General features: G+C 35.7%; 1 protein-coding gene across 1 annotated transcript; it reads left to right on the top strand.

Annotated features, from left to right (window-relative positions):
- The first annotated feature begins 758 nt into the window (after positions 1 to 758).
- LOC121374215 (annexin A4-like) lies at positions 759 to 18,089 on the top strand. Its single transcript, XM_041501211.1, has 9 exons — positions 759 to 841; positions 9,862 to 9,937; positions 10,557 to 10,651; positions 11,685 to 11,798; positions 12,181 to 12,271; positions 13,198 to 13,346; positions 14,525 to 14,702; positions 15,251 to 15,363; positions 16,762 to 18,089. Exons 1-9 carry the CDS (start codon positions 836 to 838, stop codon positions 16,897 to 16,899), a joined length of 960 nt encoding a protein of 319 aa, XP_041357145.1. The 5' UTR covers positions 759 to 835; the 3' UTR covers positions 16,900 to 18,089.

The following is an 18,089-nucleotide window of genomic DNA, read 5'->3' as shown; positions in this document are numbered from 1 at the left end:
TGTGTAAAAACGTATCAAACTCGCTTTCGCTCGTTAGATACATTTTAAAACAACTCGTTGTGAGATAAATGGTATTTAACGGCCACTCATGTATTATTCTCTATATAATTCCTAGTCCCTGTGCTGATTATATACAGCTTTGTGTCTCTACAGCCTTCGGACATTTAAAAATTATTTGCAATAAACTGAGTGTTCTCACGAAACAAAAACGAGACCTGTAACCACGTCACTATAGGTTGCACTATACCAATTAATTTCCGGCTGGGTCGAAGTTCGAGGTGCTTGGAACTTTTGATAGAGAAGTTAACACCACAAGTCCTGTGATTGGTTATAAATGTGAGTGTGTTGGTTGTAAAAAAAATTAGTTTCATCTGGGCTAAAAATGTATGCAATTTTATTTGATGTAGTACCACCGTGTCAAGTAGCCTTGTGCTTGGAACATGTATGGGGTACCTGTAAAAAAAAGTACTAAAATTTTGTGCGAAACTAGGGGTGTTGCAGAAACATCTGGTTATACCGAAAATGAGCCATGAAAGATACCATTTTCTGCAGTTAATACTTTGAGGTAGGGGTTGTAGTACTGATATTTATGGGTCACAGTTTGGTTGATATATTGCATATAGTGTTTTTAAACACAAACGTTAACATGGTCGCCTATGGGATTTGAATTGGTATAGTCCAACCTATTAAGAGTAGCTACGTATACCGGAAGTCATGTGACTGATGTGCATTTTTTTCGTCCTACGCTCTAAAAGAAACCGGATATTCTCGAATACAATCACGTGAGCTATGTGTCATTACAGATGACAGAAAGATAAACTATACAGAGCTCACTATGCCGGTAAGTGTTTTAACACCTCCAATATCATATACTATTTAATTTACAAGTTTACGCGCACCTTGTATTAAGCCAGTAAATTTGTTTCCGGACTTTAAACACGTCTATCTATATATCTAGCACAGTCGTATATATAGTAGGCAGAAACTGCTATTTATTTTGACAAAAGTAAGGTAATAACATTCCTGGTGTGTATACAGGTAAAACCAGGTCAAAGGTACACCGAGAGATGCGCTGTGTGACTGTCAACAGATAGTGTACGTGCTGTGTAACAAGAAAGCGTGGTTGTAACACGAGTGTTCGCTAAACATGAGAATTATCATTCCATTTTAATAAAACTGTACAAGGTTGCAATACTAGTTAAATGAATATAAAACAATTATATCTATAAAACATTATTAATATTGGCAATTTTCAGTATAAGCGTACGGGATTGAGTGGGGGATAGGGAGGGGCAACAGACCCGACCCCTTGTGATGGAATATTCGGGTGTAAACATTTGGGGAAAAAGAGCTGCCGTGAAAACGTTTTACCATGTATTTTCATCATTCTATAGTGGAGAATTTTACATGTAAAAAACAGGAAATTACAATTCAGAATATATATATTTTTAATGTTCCTAGGTAGCCTTTACATGTCTCTTTTGGATTGATATATATGCACTACCAAAACTCAAATGAGTCCAACAAACATTGTATTAGGCCTACAAAGTCCTACATAGTAACAACTTAAAACTAATACATTACAAAATGATACATTTTTCTGTTATTAATATTCATAATATTTTTAATTGTAATTGTAACGAATTATTTAATTGGATCATACGGATTTTTAATGAAAATAATTATTTAATTTTGGTACATGACTGTAAGACCATCATGCACGTGGACCGATCTGTCTAGTTACACCGTCAAGCAATACATTTCTAATTTGGACTTTATATTAGTTATAATCCTTATACAAATGTGTAGTGATTTGTTTGCAATTCTGTATAACTGTTTGTGTGAATAAACGTTGTTATCGAGATATGGGCATTTTTGTTTAAAACCTCTAAAGTTGGACTAACATCAGCTTGCCTCCCACACCCTTCCAAACCACCTCACACCACCTCCCACACCACTCCAAACCACCTCACACCACCTCCCACACCACTTCAAACCACCTCCGCAAAAATAGGAGCTTATAGTTTGGGGATAAAAGCTAAAAGCACATTTAGCGGTGTATATGTTCTTGATATTAACCGTTAAAAACGATATTAGAATCAATTTCTTTATTAGTAATTCATATATTATATGAGATTTCGGAGAAAAAAAGCATCAATAATAAAGAAGGTCTAAGAGTTTTGTAATTGTAGATATTAATGTTTTTAATGTTTTCCTTTAATATATGGACACGGTGATATTTAGTATTCTATACCTTTAATCATTATTTTGAAAGGTATGTAATTATATCTCTGTATGTACACAGTTAAGTCTATTTATAAAGGCAACCCAAGAGATCTAGAAATGTGGCATTCATAAGTAGGTGATCTTAATACATAAATAATATGTATTATACATGTTTACTTATAAAACACATATGCTCTGTTAAACGCCTTTAATAGACAGGTGTTGTTACAGAAGATATTTGTCTATTTCTTTTAGTAGTAATGGTAGGCCTACATTTAATTTGTCTCCACCAGGGCTGTACCTAGCTAAATAACAGGGGTGGGCGGATATTAACAAGAATGGAGCACTGTTGTTTTTTGTTTGTTTGTTTGTTGATGTTGTTTTCTCACGTAAATAAAATTAGTGCTTTCAAAATAACGAAGGCGCTTTTATATTATATTTATTTAAGCTTAAAAGGGGCACTTTTCTAAGGGTTGTTTTTAAGGGGAGAACTGCCCCTGCCCCCCCCCCCCCCCCCCCCACACACACACACACACACTAGGTACATTCATTCCCATGCACACCGTTATCATCACAGTCCGTCAGTCCCCAGCCATTCAACAACCATAGCTCTTCTTTAGGAAACATGTACACATACATAGGCTTAATTACACAACATATATTTACACAGCTATTAATTTCTTATTTCTTGTATGTATGCTTTCATCAGACATGCGTGTTGAATGCTTGTTCACGACGACATCGCCAAAGAATGTCACTGCCAGAGGCAGTGTGTGACGTGGCCGTGTCGTGCACTCGCCGTGTTTGTCATGGTGGTGGCCAATAACTCACTCCAAACCACACGTCCTCGTCGTAGCAACGTAACAACTTACTCGGTCAATGGAATCTGCTTGGGCGTGTACTATCGACGTGGTCGTACAGGGTGGAAAAACTGGTGGAAAAAAAAAATGTCTGATAACGAGTTCAGACTGTTCTAAGTGGGCGGCGTAAATGTCATGGTCAACAACAGAATCTGATGATAAAACATGATTAAACTCCAAAGTTGATACTCTTGCCGATAAAATAATAGCTCGTTATCGTGGTCCTAACATATGTTTACATAACGTGATATTCGTTTTGGGATTGGGATTTGTCATACGTTTTGTAATGTCAGGCCTTCATAATAAATAGCGATGTTTCCCCTGTGTCACACTATACAAGAGCGACCAGAATGAATACAAGTCGTGTGATCCCCCTACCCCCGGAAAATAACCTCCCATAGCTTTAACCGGTAGTGGGGGATATAGTGATATATGTAACAGATAAAAATCAACCTCCACTTAGGGGAATTTCCCTATTAGCTCAGTTGGTAGAGTACTGGACACTCGTACCATTAAGTGGAGGTTGATTTTTATCTGTTACATATATCACTATATATCCCACTACCGGTTAAAGCTATGGGCGGCTGTTTTCCGGGGGTGGGGGATCAAACCACTTGTATTCATTCCTGTCGTTCTTGTTGGGAAGGGGAGGGCGGGACATAGCCCAGTGGTAAAGCGTCTGCCTTGATGCAGGGTCGGTCTAGGATTGATCCCCGTCGGTGGGTCCATTGGGCCATTTCTCGTTCCAGCCAGTGCACCACGACTGGTATATCACAGGCCGTGGTATGTGTTATCCTGTCTGTGGGATAGTGCATATAAAAGATCCTTAGCTACTAATGGAACAAATGTAGCGGGGTTTTTCTCTGAAACTATATGTCAAACTTACCATATGCAGGGCTTCTAGAATTTTTATAAAATCCACTAAAATCAGTGGTTTCAAAAAATTACTAGCCACAATAAAAAATTCCCTACTTTACTTTACGTTCTACTATTTTACTAAATAATAGTAATAATCCGATACATGTATGTTGCCTAAAGAGCTTAAAAACACTAATATTGGGGGTTTGAGGTAGGGGCGGGGTATTCATATTTACAAAATAGATAACTGCAACATTTGACAAAAACAAAATTCACTAGCCGTCAGGCATGGCAATAGTAGTTATTTACTAGCCCAACACTGAATATCACTAGCCATGGGAGTGGGGCTACCATACTCCAGAAGCCCTGCATATGTTTGACATCCAATAGCCGATGATTCATATGTCAATGTGCTCTAGTGGTGTCGTTAAATAAAACAAACGTATAACTCTTGTGGGTGATTACGTGTAATTGCTAAACTGTGTAACAGATGGTAAACACGAATGAAAAGGTAGTGGTAGTCAGCGACGTGGGGCACAGTGAGTTTCTATTTGTGGAAATACTAGAAATGTGAAGTTACTGGAGCAAAACGGGTGAAATGACCAGCAAGAGCAATAGGACAATGTAAGCCGCAGTATTCGGTGATGGTGAAACCGGCCTGGGTGGAGTTGTGGTTAAGCCATCGGACATAAGGCTGGTAGGTACTGGGTTGGCAGCTCGGTACCGGCTCCCACCCAGAGCGAGTTTTAACTACTCAGTGGGTATGTGTAAGACCACTACACCCTCTTGTAACAACTAACCACTAAAATCTAATTCACCGTCCTAGACAGACGGCCCAGATAGCTCAGGTGTGTGCCCAGGACAGCGTGCAATGAAATGATAATTAATACATACATATTCAAACCCCGAGCGATTGTTGCAAAGTTTAGCGACTTCAAACAACGACAACACGTAAAAGGTAGATCGCGGGAATTGAAAGGTACAAACTTTTATATCAATGAGCATTTTCCACCTGAAATAAACAATCAGCGTAAAGAACTGCGCAAAGTCATGAAAGAAAAGCGACAGCAAGGACACGACACACGACTTGTGTATAACAAACTTTATATTGACAATGTTTTGTATAAATCCCCTACTCAACCGTCAGTATCAACTGCGTAGGAAAACACGGAGGTAGGACAACTTCGGGTCTTATCGTGGAACATAAACAGGAACGTTGAAAATAAATTTTACGATAAGCAATTTGTTGAACTATTAATGCAATATGACATTATATTTCTATGTGAATGTTGGATCAAAAGCGATACCGAACTAGATCTAGAGTTATTCAATAACGAATATGAATGCAAGTGTTTTCCTAGAAGTAAAGGTAAAGGTGGGGGTCGTGTCGTGTTGTACAAGCAAGTTTTATCACATGTAGTTTCGATTGTAAAAAATTTGGAAGATTCATTAATTTGGTTTAAAATCGAACAACTATTTTCGTCTAATGTGTATATATGCTTCTCGTACTTACCCCATGAAAACAACGTGTTTTATAAGATATACAACAGCGATATATTTGATTGTATTTTGAATGATGTTTGCGAGTTCTGTGAACTTGGTACAGTTATTGTTGCTGGTGACCTTAACAGTCGTGTGGGCAATCAGGTTGACTATATAGAAACAGATGTTGTAGGTAAACCAGTATTAGATATTTTATCGGAATTTATGATGTATGACGCTGACAGGGCGATGAAGAAACGTGTAACCGAAGACGCCACCGTTAATTCTTTTGGTAGAAAATTAATAACGTTGTGTAAAACTACAGGTTTACGCATAAGCAATGGTCGTTTGCCAGGTGACGAATGTGGCCGTTTTACTTTTTACAACCATTTAGGTTCAAGTGTAATAGATTACGTTCTTGAACACAAAGATAACGTGGATACAATTTCTGAACTGCATGTGTGCGATTTTAATGAGTGGTCAGATCATGCACCTATAGCGTTTACTATGAACTGTAAACAACTTCATGACTGCGGTCCTATTGTTGATGACGTATCAGTTTCTACATCTTACGTATGGAGCGCTGACAAATTAGAGGAAATGAAGCGAAAACTGTATGAGAAATCCAGCGACCTGCATGAGTGTATAATTGACAACATGCAGTCATCCGAAACGTCTGTCAGCGAAGGGCTTGTGGACTTTACATCTCTAATTAATGACATTTTTGAGCCATACTGTTTGAAAACATCCAAGCTGTTCCATAGCCATACACACGTGAAATCTGTTCACACTAATAAGCCATGCAGAACATTACACAATGGTTATCGAAATTCTTTGCATGTTTTTAATACTGAACGTAATGTAAACAATAGGCAAGCTTTAGTTTTAGCTAAACGTATATACAAGACTTATGAGCGTAGAGTTAAAAGAAATTACTTGAGATTTGAAGGCAATAGGATTGGTTTCCTAAGAAAATGTAATCCTCGGCAGTTCTTTAGTTTATTTAAAAAGCGCAAACGTGAACCGAAAACAGATTTATCTCTGGATGATTTTTTAAAACATTTTAAAGATTTAGCCAGTAACACAGACGACCCTCCCGATGCTGCAGAAGAACACGATGAGGGCACTTACGCAGAGCTCGACTGCCCAATCACTGAAGAAGAGGTTCACACAGTAATACGACATTTAAAATCACGAAAATCACCAGGAAAAGACCATTTACTTAATGAATATTTTATTACATTCCAAGATGTATTTGTTCCTTTTTTGACTCGAATTTTTTATGTTATATTTGATAGTGGGATATTTCCTTCAAGTTGGTCGGAAGGTATTGTAATTCCTCTATATAAGAAAGGTAATGTAAATGATACAAATAATTACAGAGGTATTACACTTGTCAGCTCTCTGGAAAAAGTTTTCCCTGCAATTTTAAATAATAGATTGTTAAAGTGGTCAGACGAAAACGATGTTATTACAGATGCCCAGTTTGGTTTTAAACCAGGCTACGGCACAACTGATGCGATTTTTGCACTCCATGCTGTTATTATGAAAATGTTGGCGAGTAAAAAGAAATTGTATTGCTGTTTTGTAGACTATAGAAAAGCGTTTGATAGTGTAAATCGATGTAAATTATTATTTAAGTTAGCACGTTCCGGTATTACCGGCAAACTCTATAATATTATAAAATCGATGTATGACGGTTTGAAGACATGTGTCAAGTATCAGTCTCAGTTTTCAGACTATTTTAATTGTAATACTGGACTAATGCAAGGTGAAGCGTTATCACCATTTTTGTTTTCTATGTATATTAATGATTTTGAAAATGAGCTAATTAGTGGCTTATGTGAGCCAATGTATTTACACGATATTTCGTTGTTTCTTGTAATGTATGCTGATGACACTGTTCTTTTATCAGAGACAGTAGAAGGTCTTCAGAAGATGCTTGATGTGCTCTATGCATATAGTACAAAATGGAACATCAGTGTTAATATAGATAAAACAAAAATTGTTGTATTCAGAAATAGAGGTAAAATAACTGTTAAAGAATCATGGATATATAACGATGACCTAATTGAAATTGTTGATTGTTTTAATTACCTTGGATTGACATTGAATTTTAATGGAAAGTTTACTATATCACAAAGGGTAATTGCTTCACAGGGCAGAAAATGTATGAATCACATTTCAAGAATATGTAATAATCTATGCCTTAATAAGGACACGAAGTTGCACGTTTTCGATACCTATGTTTCTAGTGTTTTAAATTATGGATGCGAAATATGGGGTTTTCATCCTGCTCATGATATTGAACATGTACATATGGATTTTTGTAAACGAATTTTGAATGTCAAGAAATGCACCACAAATGTAGTTGTTTTGACAGAACTTGGAAGAGTTCCTTTAAGTATTATGCGAAAAATTAGAATAGTTAAATATTGGTTGAAATTACTACAAACCAGAAATTGTATCTTAAAATCGTTATATGAAGATATGTTAGAACACATGAATCCCTCTAATTGGCTATACCAGGTAAGATATTTACTACTATCAATAGGTTTCGGAGATGTTTGGTGTAGTCAGCATGTAGATAGTGCTAACTCATTTTTAAAATGTTTAGAAATACGTCTAACGGACCAGTTTATTCAAGAGAAAGATGCTACAATAGACAAATCTCCAAAATGTACATTATATAAACTGCTGATAGACACTTTTTGTTTGCAATATTATCTTAGAATATCAATTCCTGAATGTTATGCCACGCTTATTACAAAATTTTGTGTATCTTCCCATCAATTGCTCATTGAACAAGGAAGATATTATGGTATAGAAAGATCGGAAAGAAAATGTAAATTGTGCAATAAGGACGATATAGAAGACGAATACCATTTTATTCTGATATGTCCATTGTATACAGGTTTACGAATTACTTACATAAAAAAATATTATTGGTTTAAACCATCTATGTTTAAAATTGTACAATTATTATCAGTTCAAAACAGAAAAGAACTATGTAATCTCGGTAAATTTCTCAAACATGCAACCTTTTTACGTTCTAAGCATATATAACTGTCCATCCTCCAATTACACAATCACCCATTGTATATATTATCTGTTTGTATCATTGTTTATTGAATGTATATGTATATGCCTATGAGCCGTAAGGCTTAAAGCTAATAAACTATACTATACATGTAAATGATACACGTGAGGTTTGTAGCTAAAATGAGGAAGGGCATCTGGATTAATTTGTGTTTTTTTAATTACAATTACTATTTCTGGGGTGGATTTTTTCAGGAATTACGAGAGGGAACAGTTCTTTCCAATTGTACCTAATCATTATCCAGCCTGGTGATAAAATAACAATTAGCAAATGGCATTACAATTATTTTCTGTGTGCAGTAGGATAAGAAGATAACCGATATTGAAAATGTAAAAAATGTAAAATGTATAAATATCAGAAAAGGGAAGACAGGTAACAAAACTAAATGAATGTTTTGGATGAACGCGGTATTTATTTTAAAGATATTGGGTGACACGTAGCGTCTTTACTGCTGTTTGAAACGTACGCCACGTCAATGATATCGGATAGTTCAGTTTTATCTTTTGATCATAATATCAATGTCTGACTCAAGTATTATTCCTTGCAAACACCATTAAGGCAAGGAAAACAGTGGAAACTTTAAGTGAAAGGAAAACTCGTTATTTACAATCGCTAATACTATTTAAATATCTTTGTGTGTACTTGTATATTAGATACAAAATGAATACAAATGTGATTTTTAATATGGGTATATAATGCTCTAAAATGTGAACAAGATCTGTGAAAACAGATATAGTCCGACTTCAGACCACACTATCCGATTTACACGCGAATGTGTTCGAGTCACAGTTCAGTTTTTCAATTGTCGTATTTTGTTTTCTGCTAATAAAGTGTTTATTGAAAACAAAATACACAAAATGAAGTCCTGAGAAAAACAACTACTACTTACTAATTGTATAAGGTATCAAACGTAATGCACAGTCGTTCAAAACACCCACCACCCCCACCCTACCCCCACCCCACCCCACCCCCAACCCCCCAAAAGAGGAAATTAATATGCTATTTTAGTTTAGGTATAATATCCGCCCGGTCCCCTCCATTATTATTTTTAGTTAGGGTTAGGGGTTAGGGTTAGGGGTTGGGGTTGGGGTTGGGGTTAAGGTTAGGGGAGGGGGGGACCGGGCGGATATTTTTCCCTGCTTATAAAATTATGTACTTTATTCTGTGTCTGTTTGTCTGGGCGTGCGTGCGTTCTTTTAAAACTACTTTATGGAACATAATATTATTAAACATGTTTTTCAAAGAAAGGTGGATTGTTATAAAATTGTGTTCACTTCTGGAAAGGCGGTATGAAGTCTGTTGTAATTGTACAGTTTGTACTATATTTTACAACAGGGAACAATTTACGGAAAGTCGGACTTCGAGGCGGACAAGGCAGCAGAACAGCTGCGGAATAGCATGAAGGGGTTAGGTATGCGAGAAACCAGTCGATTTACTTATATCTATCTATCTATCTATCTATCTATATCTATTACTCAACAACGAAAGTTTAGCAAATATCTTTTTATGACATTTGCCATGGTTGAATAAATTTAAAACCAAACCAGGTCCTCCTGTTGTGTTAAGGCAAAGTTTGATGAGTTTATGTTGTTTGTAAATGGTAAACATTTCAGATGTGAATACTAATTAATAAAAATAAGTTAATTTATAAATGTTATGCCATTTTTTTTAACATTAGCTAAACTTTCGTTGTTGAGTGTGTGTATATATATATATATATATATATATATATATATATATATATATATATATATATATATATATATATATGCAAATGTTAAAAGATAATGTGCCAATTAAACACTTTAGACAAATTTTGTTAATGCTTTAAATCACACACACAAACACACAACTGCCACATACACAGAAACACACGACGTACTAAAACAAAACGCATATATAACACAACGCACACAATGCGCACATAGTCAGATAACACAGATAGTGAATACAAAGGGTAGAACGAAATTGGAGGAACTGGCTGACAGACAGACAGACAGACCGATATATTGTGACATCTTTCTTTCCAGGCACTGATGAAGAAATAATAGTTGCAATTTTAGCTGATCACAGTAACGAACAAAGACAGGAGATCGCAACTACCTACAAGCAGGCATACGGCAAGGTTGATGTCTATTCGCTTATCTTTTTAAAATATTAAAATAAAATAATCACCTATTACCTGCTTTTATATGAATTGTTAATACTGAGAGAAAACAAATTAAATTACAGCATTTTCTTTTCAAAAATAAAACGGGGATATTACATATTTAAATAATTGTTTAAGAATTGAACGTTATATTTTTGATGTTCATGCGATGATAAACACCAAAACCGTTTTATACACTGTATGAATGGCGAAGCATTAATGCATAAATATTGCCATTATACAAAACTATATTTAAAAAACCAATCGAACTCTATTCCACAATGATTTACAACTGTATCAATACACATATAAGGGAATTTCCTTAGAATTATAATGATTTACATAAGGTTTTATATATTTTAATTAAAGTTGAATTAGTGAAAAAGTGAATGTGAACACTGACTTGAAAGGGATAAAGTGGTTTCAGTGTTACTGTGTGTGTGGATTTCACAGGAAGTTTGTGATTGTGTGATATTATTCTCGGAAAGGACAGGTCACGTAATTGTGCACGAAGGCGTGTGTGTTTTCGCCCGTTTAAGTTGTCGATTTGGTGTTTTTGTCAAATGTGACAGAGCTGCGCTCATGTCTGTCTCTCTTTTGATTTGTTGAGCATTCTCTGCTATAACTTCTAACAGAAGCTTCGTTTTTGTGGCCTGTCATATATATTATGTATCTCAGTTCAAAACCGGAGTCGTTTAGCGGTTTTCGCGTTCATGGAATAATGAACATTGGGTTTTTTAGATCACGTGATAGCATTTTAACCAATCCAGACGCCTATTACAAAACAGAAATTATAAAATGGAATATATTCTATTTTGCTTATAAAAATATAGCAAATACTTATAAGCAAATGTGCATTAACAAAAATATTGTATTTACTTTTGTGACATATTAATAAAACTCCCAATTATACAATTATATGTAGTATATAATTTTTGAACTGAGGTTAGATTTACTATCGTTGCTTCTTAAGCTGAAATGAATATTCCATTTATTTTTTTAAACCTAGGATTTGATTGACGATCTCAAAGATGAACTGGGTGGAGACTTTGAAGAAGTGTGTTTGGCAATGATGGCCACGCCTCGAGTCTTTGACGCTAGACAGATTAACAAGGCCATATCGGTTACATACCTTTTATTTTCTTTAGAACCATGTCATTATTATTATCATCATCATCATCGTCGTTACCATTTGCACATATCTAAAACATTCGGAGCAGAGCCCCATGATTAGTACATTAGTACTGCCCTGTCTGTGGAAAAGTGTATGTAAAAGATCGTTGCTGTTTTGTGTTTAATAAACTACGGGTCCGCTTGTGTATCCCATCACCATAAAAGTTTCGTTTGAAACTATATTTTCGAGTTCGACGATTTCCAATAATTGTCTATTTATTCAACAACTGTGATGTCATTCATTCATTCATTCATTCATTCATTCATCCATCCATTTATCATTTCATTCATTCATTCATCCATTCAGTCATTACAACTGGGCTGTTTTGCAGGGAGCTGGAACAGATGAGAGTACAATAGTAGAAATAATGTGCACGAGAAGCAATGAGGAGATTGAAGAAATAAAACAGGCTTACAAAGAAGGTATTGTTCATTTCTGGACTCAAAACTACCAGTGTATTGTTCAAAACTTATCTCTGAAAAAAGGTAAAGACCAATTTGCATTTCCAACAAAGGTGTGTGCAAATTTGGTAAGTTGACTGGCAAGTTGGCTGTTAGCAGCTAGATAGGATCGTCAAAGACAGGTGTCGCCAATATCCGCCGGGCATAATATTAGTATGATTACGGAGTGTTTTCTAACAATTCTTCAGTAAAATATAAAAAAAATTCTACTAGCAAATTAATATATTTGGCTTTAATTTTTATGGACATATAGTTGAAGGTATATTTTTTACATTTTAAAAAAAAGTTAATCAATAATTCTGGCGGGAAGCCGCCATTACTCAACTAAGATTACACTTTTAACACAATAATCGGTAGCCTCATTACGTCATTTGTTAAAACTGTGTTCATACGGTGCAATTGGTAATAACGATCTGTAACACGCAGTTTACTTAGGATTAATTACAGTATTAACTTGTAATTAATAAATAAATGTTTGCGATTTAGCTTTCTTGCGTAACAACTAGATATTGTTAAGTGGATCCAAAGAAGGATGCTGGAATGCGCACCCTCATCGAACCTTGAAGTACTCTGAGTATCCAATGTTTCACGAATTTATATTATTAGGGCCGAATTTACAAAGCCTGTTTTAGACTTACACGCGTGTAACTACGTACACATTTACTATGCTTAAACACCTGCGTTAAAAAATAGGGGGAGATAAAACAGGATGGATTGTCACATGTATAATGTACGTTCATCTACTTTTCTACTTTGAAATACTACTTCTGTATGTTCCTTATTCTAATTCACACCTCCAACCCTAAAAAAAATTCACGCATCCTCCCTTACTGTAATTTTTCAAACCGCCTTAAAATACTTTGATTTCGGATTTTGTTTTTGCTCAGAGTTTGAAAACGAACTGGAGGAGGATCTAGTAGGGGACACGAGTGGGTATTTCCAGCGCCTCATGGTGTCACTGTGTGCTGGGGGGCGAGAAACTAGCGAGTGGGCGGATGAGGAAAAAGCAGCTGAAGATGCTAAAAAGTTTTACGAGGTAGGTCTTCCTTCAGACTGTCAGGAGCAGAATCGAATCCACCTTAGGATGGTTTTAGCGGCATTTAATTGAGTTAATCACTCGTATCGAGTGTTTATTTATTTCACACGCTTACATACTGACTGATTTATTTACTTATTTACCTATTACTTTAGTTACTTATCTACATACATACTTACTTATTTAATTAATTATTTTACTTACAATACTATGTACTTAGGCCTACTTACCTCCCTATTTATTTATTTATTTAGTTTATATATATATATATATATATATATAATTACTTATTTACTTACTTGTTTATTACCCCCTGAGCGTGCTGTAACCTCACCGTGGTGCAAGGGTGTAACATTCTCTTTGAGAATGGCCAATACAGCACAAATACCCTTGTTTTCTTCGGGATACAATTAAAATTTTGAATAAAAGTCAGTATCTATCTGTGATATTTGTATTTTTGAATGGTTCTTTACACTGTCTTTTTTGTTTAAATCTTGAATTTTTATATTGATGTTGGTCATCGCTTTATTTGTTTGCATTACCGTGGTTTGACACGCAATAGCTGGTGTATTTTTCGTGCTGGGGTGTCGTTAAACATTCATTCATTCATTCATTCATTACTTGTTTATTATTTCAAAGTGGTGAACAATGTGTTTCAAATGAATATTCCAAGTTGTTTGATTACCATAGTATATGGGTCAGTCGTGCCATTGGGTTAGGGTTTGAAACTGAAGGCCTCACATTTTAATTTTGGTAGTCTTTACCAAAGTATATCTCATTTATTTTTCGACCAGCAATTGTCTTATTTTGTTTTCATTCTCTGTCATTCATTCAGTCAGTCAGTCAGTAATTTTGGAAACACACACACACACACACACACACACACACACACACACACAGAGAGAGAGACAGACATACAACATACATACATACATATAAATATATATATATATATATATATATATATATATATATATATACTTGTTAAACAGCGCCAATATTGAGATCTGCTAGAAAATTAACAGTGGATTTCTAATTTACTTTAAACTTTGAATTTCACATGTATTAAAATTTAATTACTCAACTCACTCTCATTCCTTGTCTGAAAATCTTCTTTTTTTCAAATATTCTAACATATCCTAACAGTATTATGATATTAATATTTTATTTTTGGCCAGGCCGGAGAAGAACGATGGGGTACGGACGAGGCCGAAATGAACGCGGTTCTGTGTTTACGAAGCCGAGTTCAGTTACTGGAGACGATCAAACTGTTCGAACAGATGACGGAAAAGACGATGGAGGAGTCTGTGGAGGACGAATGTAGCGGTAATCTAAAGAAAGGATACCTGGCCATCCGTAAGTGTCTGTTTTCTTTATTCTTAATGGAACTATCCTCAGTTCGTAGACATTTTGAAATGTGTTCGGCAAACCAAATATTTCAGGCCTACATTATTAAAATTACAATTTACTTACATAATTTCCTTGCTTAGAATTACATAAGCGTACGAGACGGGGCGAAGGGGGAACTGCCTCCCCCTTTTTACCAATTATTTCCATCATTCTACCCACAATATTAGTTGTAGTTCATGTAAAAATGTGTAGTGATTTGTAACCCCATATCGCTGTTTGGCAGTATAATACTTATATGAATAAATATTGTTATCCAGATTCGGGCATTTTTGTTTTATTCGGGGGAAATCAGCCTGTCTCCCTAAGAAAAATGGGAGGCTGTACGCCTGTGGGAATCACACTTTACAGTAGGAATTTGCCTTGACATTTTAAATATGGTTCCCTGATTTTCGCATAATAAAAATATGTAGCACAAAATGACCTTAACTATAAGAGGCAAATTAAGATATTTCCGACTTCGTATTTTTCATTAATAACACTTTTTGTTTTCCTAGTTCGATGTGCCAAGAGTATGCCACATTATTTTGCCAGACGAGTGAAGGAGTGTCTCGAAGGCCTGGGAACAGAAGACAATGACTTGATTAGAATAATTGTTTCACGCAGTGAGGTATGCTAGATAATGCATGTTGTATAATATTGATATTCCACAAGGTATTTTGGGGACGGGTGAATAACTTTTGACTTGGATTTTCTTGTTTGAGTTTGATTGTTGTTGTTGTTGCTGGTGACGTTGTTGTCGTTGGTGTTGTTATTATTATTGCTCTTGGGTTTTTTTGGGGGGTTGGGGGGTTGGGTTTTTTGTTGGGTTTTTTTTTTTTTTTTGTTGGGGGGGTTTTGGGGAGGTGAGGTCGGGGCGGGGGGGTATTATTAGATTTTTTGTGTTTTTAGACTAATGAAATGTCGAATATTTTTATGTAACTTAAACATTTTAAGATGGTTTCAGTGGAAACATATATTTTTATATATACCTTTTTAATATTAGATTTTTTTTATACATTTGGGTTGTCAGTAACTAAGGTACCAGATATTATTAAGTTCAATAAAGACATGAATTAGCTTGTAGTGACCCATATTTACCGATAGCAATATGCTCTCTTTTTTCACCAGTGTTCAAGTTTTAATGTTTTTCAGCTGCAAAAATCGTCCGAACGTCTGACAAAACAAATGTTGCTAGTCTTATTAATAAGCGACGTAGCTACCTATTTAAATTGTGTCATCACTTATAAAAAAAACACACCATTAAACATCAAGGTTACAGAAATATGCCTAAGGATGAATAACTAGATCTAACATAAATCGAATTTGCTTTCAATTACATTGCATGCATACATTCACAAATACACATGCGCGCACATCCATACATGTATACAAGTATATTGAATGATAGACAAGCCAATTTAATGTATCTACAGTTAAAAAGCTAAACAAGCAACCATGGTACTAGGCACCCAAATTTTCAGTATTTCACTTAAACTGTTTTTATCCTACTGGTTTTAAAGGCTGAACTCCTGTTTTTATGTTTAGTATTCACCTAACGATGTCAACATTTAGTTGATGAAACGTTGAGATTTTAAACATGTGGTTTTAAACAGGCATTTATTTTATTATAATTTTCAGTGTTGAAACAGTACTTATGAACCCACCACCCCACCCCCCTACCAAGTCCAAACTTCTCTCTGACGGGTCTCTGATGCCAGTGTGTAGATAAATTACAAATTAAAGTGGATGTGGTTTGGTTTTTATTTGTTTTGTTCTGTGTTTTGATTTATGCTGTTGGGGGATGTGTGTGTGTGTGTGTGTGTGTGTGTGTGATTGTGATTGTGTGTGTGTGTGTGTGTGTGATTGTGTGTGTGTGTGTGTGTTTGGTTGGTTGGTTCGGGGGAGAGGTGTCCAGGTTGACCTTCAAGGCATAAAATGAACGTTCTTTTTAACGGACCTGAGAAGCCAGAGTAGATAAATTACAAATTATGTATGTTTTTTATTATTTTATTGCTTACTGTTTCAGATCGACCTCCAAGACGTGAAAGAGGCGTTCGAGGAGATGTATGAGAAGTCTTTACTGGACTCGGTCAGTGACGAGTGTTCCGGGGATTACAAGCGTATGCTCTGTAGCATCATTAACCCCTACCAGACGCAGTATTAGTCACCAACACAAACTACACTCTGGACATTTACTTTTTTCAATTCTTTCAAATATGTTTATAAAGTGTTTTGCAATTGCACTACATGTCTGGCCATCAAGGTTTCACGGTGCTGAATATGTTTAGGTACTCTCTTGTTGGCACACGAATAACATAGTCATGGGTGCGGGAACAGAGATGGTATTTCCATAGTTCATCAAGATAAACCATGATGAACTAGCATTTGCTCACCCACATCCATCCCTATAAATTTCACACCATTTAGCTTGTTAATTTTGACCTATATACCTGCCCCAAGTTCAGCCAGCAAACGTTCACTAACGTTCGCGAACTATTTGATTGGTTCCCGAAGTGGTAATTCGGTTTAATACTGTGTAGCGTAAAAATCAGTCTTGCGAACGTTAGCGACAATCGGTTGACTGAACTTACGCCTGTTCTGCAGAACTATCACAACCACCAGCACCACTGGGATCTAAGGTCTCCACGAGTACCCGTGCAAGGAAGAGCACCGTCAATCAACTATATTTTTACGGCATTTTGCCTTATGCTTGCCGCCAGTTACATTATCAGGCTATGAGACATGGATGGAAAACAAGTCGAATGTGTGGAATGCAATACAATGACATGATTTGGCATCCATGTTCAGGGCTGGAATTAACATGCATAATGTTATTTTACTGTATTCCTTAGTCTCATTATCACCTAGTGTAAGTGTCGGGTACTCTGGTCCGGGTCGAATTTTGGACACGTGGAAGCCCTACAGGGTGCGAATAATTTTAACATGCTCATATACCACTAGAGTTTCGAGCATCAGGGATCAGTTATGTGGGTGTTAGTGAACACATATATGTCGACGGAACTTTAATTTTTTTTTCACATTATTGCTTTTACGTTTGGCGTGTAGTGATTCTTTTATACATATGTATTTTCCTTTCTTATTTTGTTTATTTGTTATTGTTTTTAAAATTGGATTCAATCAGTTTGGCACTCTAGCTGTGACAGTGGTTCATTCATGTACAATCACCCGGTTTTTAATAAACGGATTTAATGAAACGGATTTTACATTTCTAACTTTCTGTAATATTTTTAGAGCACTAAAATGTGTAACTGGCGATTTTTTTTTACTGTTCCTGCTGTGGGTATTAATTTTCACAGTGTGTTACAAAGTAAAGATCTACACTTCTTTTTCCTA

This window comes from Gigantopelta aegis, chromosome 6 (genome assembly GCF_016097555.1).
Source record: "Gigantopelta aegis isolate Gae_Host chromosome 6, Gae_host_genome, whole genome shotgun sequence".
Taxonomy (NCBI): Eukaryota; Metazoa; Mollusca; class Gastropoda; order Neomphalida; family Peltospiridae; genus Gigantopelta; species Gigantopelta aegis.
This window is presented reverse-complemented; position numbering and strand designations above follow the sequence as displayed.

What these genes read in the sequence shown, in the direction of transcription:
- LOC121374215 (XM_041501211.1), top strand. An exon ending in GAATAGCATGAAGGGGTTAG is followed by an intron (nt 9,938 to 10,556) that starts GTATGCGAGAAA and finishes CTTTCTTTCCAG; the next exon opens with GCACTGATGAAGAAATAATA. An exon ending in AGATTAACAAGGCCATATCG is followed by an intron (nt 11,799 to 12,180) that starts GTTACATACCTT and finishes GCTGTTTTGCAG; the next exon opens with GGAGCTGGAACAGATGAGAG.